Source organism: Helianthus annuus, chromosome 1, assembly GCF_002127325.2.
Source record: "Helianthus annuus cultivar XRQ/B chromosome 1, HanXRQr2.0-SUNRISE, whole genome shotgun sequence".
NCBI lineage: Eukaryota > Viridiplantae > Streptophyta > Magnoliopsida > Asterales > Asteraceae > Helianthus > Helianthus annuus.
In genome coordinates, this window is record NC_035433.2 from 48,933,988 (window position 1) to 48,937,293 (window position 3,306).

At 33.9% G+C, this 3,306-nt stretch overlaps 1 protein-coding gene across 1 annotated transcript; it reads right to left on the reverse strand.

Moving 5' to 3' along the window:
• Window positions 1-254: 254 nt before the first annotated feature.
• Window positions 255-1,038, reverse strand: LOC110940201. The gene has a single exon (XM_022181753.2). It carries the CDS (start codon window positions 961-963, stop codon window positions 376-378), a length of 588 nt encoding a protein of 195 aa, XP_022037445.1. The 5' UTR covers window positions 964-1,038; the 3' UTR covers window positions 255-375.
• Between the last annotated feature and the right edge of the window lie 2,268 nt (window positions 1,039-3,306).

The window sequence follows — 3,306 nt, forward strand, 5'->3', positions numbered from 1 at the left end:
TACGTTCAGGTACTGTAATTGTTAATAAAGTTATGAGGGTATTTTAGTATTTTCACAGATTTACAAACGGCCAGTCAGTGTGAGGGGCTTGATTGTGAGCAATTAACAACCACAGAGGCTGTTTCAAATGAGGGATGAACCTGCAGTTGGGTTTAAACCACATAGACTGAAACTGTACTTTACTCAATTTCAAACTCGTCTGGTTTAATCTACAAAACTCAAATTGGATTCGTTTCGAGGTTACTCGACTCGTCTAACAAGTACCAATACATTTTTAATTTATCTTAAAACTTTATTGGCAGCGAAATATATATATTTATATTAAAAAGCACATTTTGAGTAATAATAAACACGATAAAACAAAATTACACAATCTCACTCCACCGGAATCATAACTTCATTAGTCCTAAACGGCGGCAACGTCCACGGCGGATTATATCTCGCCAACACAAACTCTCCGGCAACTTTATACCCATCTCTCTCCAAATCCTTCTTCAGTTTGTCCACCTTCTCCTTCACCACCGCCTCATTCGCCACCCCACTAAACCCCACCACCCCACACTTCCTCTCCCCCTCCTCCTTTATCACCACCCTCTCATCCACCGGCTTCGGCGCCTCCTCCGCCTTCGTATACTTCTCCGGCAGTATAAACTGCATCGTCACCCGTTCTCCGCTCTCTTTAGTAACCACCGGCGCCGTCATGTCTATCTTCTCCGCCTTCGTTATCACCGGTGCCGTCATGTCTATCTTTTCTGTCTTGGTGTTACGTGGGTTGCCCATGGCTCCGATGTAGTTTGCTAGTATGGTGAACCCGCCGTCTTTGTTTCCTTTGAGTTCGGATGGATCGTAGGTGACCTCCGCCGCCACTGATGGTGAGTATTGACGGATCTCGTAGTCGTCCGTCGAGTGGAGGACTTCGAATTTAGGTGTTGCCACCGTGATTTTGCCCAAAACCATACCCATGGTTGCTAACAAGTTTGCAAAGGTTGGTGAGTGGTTTATTTGGGGTTTGGAGAGTAAGAAAGTGGGAAAATGTATGAAGAAGCGGTGGGGATTGAGCCATGTTGTGTGGACTTCATAACACCACGTGATTGTCTTTTTATTCGTGTATATAGGTTTTTATGTGAGAGAGCAATTTTCGCAATGACATAGAATTTTAATTTTTAAATAGGGTAAACTAGTTTTTGTGTAACTGTGTTTTATTGATTTTAACCACTTGAGTAAAAAATCAAAATATTTAATATCCTGAGTCTTTATAACCACTTTTCTTAACCATTTGAGTTCAATTTTCTAACACCATCCACAAAGTCTATTAACTACAAGGGTATTTTAATGCATGATTTTAATATTATATACAACTATTTAATGCACAAAATACAAAGAACAAGTCTTTAATGCATGATTTTAAATTAGAGTTAATTGCCATTTTAGTCCTTGTGTTTTGGGCCATTTTGCCAGTTTAGTCCAAAGGTTTCATTTTTAACATCTGGATCCAAAAAGGTTTCATCGTTGCCATTTTGGTCCAACTGACTTAACTCCCTCCATATCTGTTAAAGCTGCCAAGGGCATTTTTGTCATTTCATTTTGGTCCAACTGACTTAACTGTATTCATATCTAACAAAAATGCCCCTGACAGCTTTAACAGATATGGATGGAGTTAAATCAGTTGGACCAAAATGGCAACGATGAAACCTTTTTGGATCCAGATGTTAAAAATGAAACCTTTGGACTAAACTGGCAAAATGGCCCAAACCACAGGGACTAAAATGGCAATTAACTCTTTAAATTATATATAAAATTAAATTATATATATAATAAACACCTAGGGGAAGGTTCATTTGAGAAGAAATAGAAGAAAAACAAGAAATGACATAATGGTAAAACAATAAATAATTTATAACTCCTCCCATTAATTGTGTTATCTCTCATTAATAAAGCAAAAAAACATTTTATCCTACACATTTCAAAATTTATTCTACATATATCTTACACTTATCGAAATTTACCCTACGCATATCTAAATTTATCATACACATTTAAGAATTTATCCTACACATACTATAATTTATCCTACACGGGTTGAGATCCTGTACAAACAGTGCTAATTATAAGAACCGTAAGAACAGATCTGAACCATTGTTAATTTAAATCAAGGGTTGATATTGATTATAAATAAAACTCTTATAATTAAAAATTACTACTAACAAATTAGGGGTAATTTTGTAAAATTGCTAGTCATTTGACCATTTTCTATTAAATACAAATTCCACCAATGTTTTTTAAACTAAAATAACTTTTATATACTTCATTATTTTTTTTAAAAATATATACCATAAAATCAAGTATTTTTTTATCTTTAATATGAGTACCATATTGCTATACCTTTTTGTATTTATAAAAGTGTTTTTTAAAAAAAGTTAACAAAAGGTGTTTTATATTTGTGCTAATAAGGTGCTGATTATGTGTTAATTACAAAATAATACAAACAAACACCAAAAGTAGATATAATCAGCACATCTGGTGTGCTGATAATGGAGAACGATTGAAGATGTTGTGCTAATGTCGTTTATGTTGATAATGGAGAACGATTCGAGGACGATGTGCTGATAATGAAGAACGATTAATGATGTTGTGCTAATTATATAGTGTTGTGCTGATTATATTTTTTGTAATTATTTTTAATTAGTTATAAATAAATATGGTCAAAAAGTCTAAATTACCCCTAAACTAATTTTTTATTGATGGACACTTGTCAATTATGTATTGGTTCTTATGGTTCTTACAAACTTAAGTGTTTGTATTTGATCCCATTCCTATCCTACACATGTCAAAAATTGTCCTTCACCCTAAATTATTTTACCTTGAAAGAGTATATTTAAAATGGGAGTTACAAGTGTAAGTTAGCTAATTAATTACAATTAGAAATTTACATATATGCCCTTATTAATAACATTAAATACACATATTAAATGAACTAAATTGAAGCATTTCTATTGGTTTAAAACTTATTCTTTTTATTCTTACAAAATTTTTCATCTCATTTGAACTTTCCACTAAACACCTATGCCCACAAAGTCCCTACAGCCACAAAGTTGTATCTTATGCGTTAGTCATTTACACATAAAATACAACTATTTAATGCACAAAATACAAAGAACAAGTCTTTAATGCATGATTTTAATATTATATATAAAATTAAATTATATATAATAAAGGCTAATTCTATACACACCCCCCCTCTTCCTGATTATACCCCCCTTGTGAGAGGAAAACTGTCGGTCCCACGCAGGCCCCACCTGTAAGTAT

Coding starts and splice junctions, on each gene's coding strand:
- LOC110940201 (XM_022181753.2), bottom strand. CDS start 963: ATGGGTATGGTTTTGGGCAAAATCACGGTGGCAACACCTAAATTCGAA.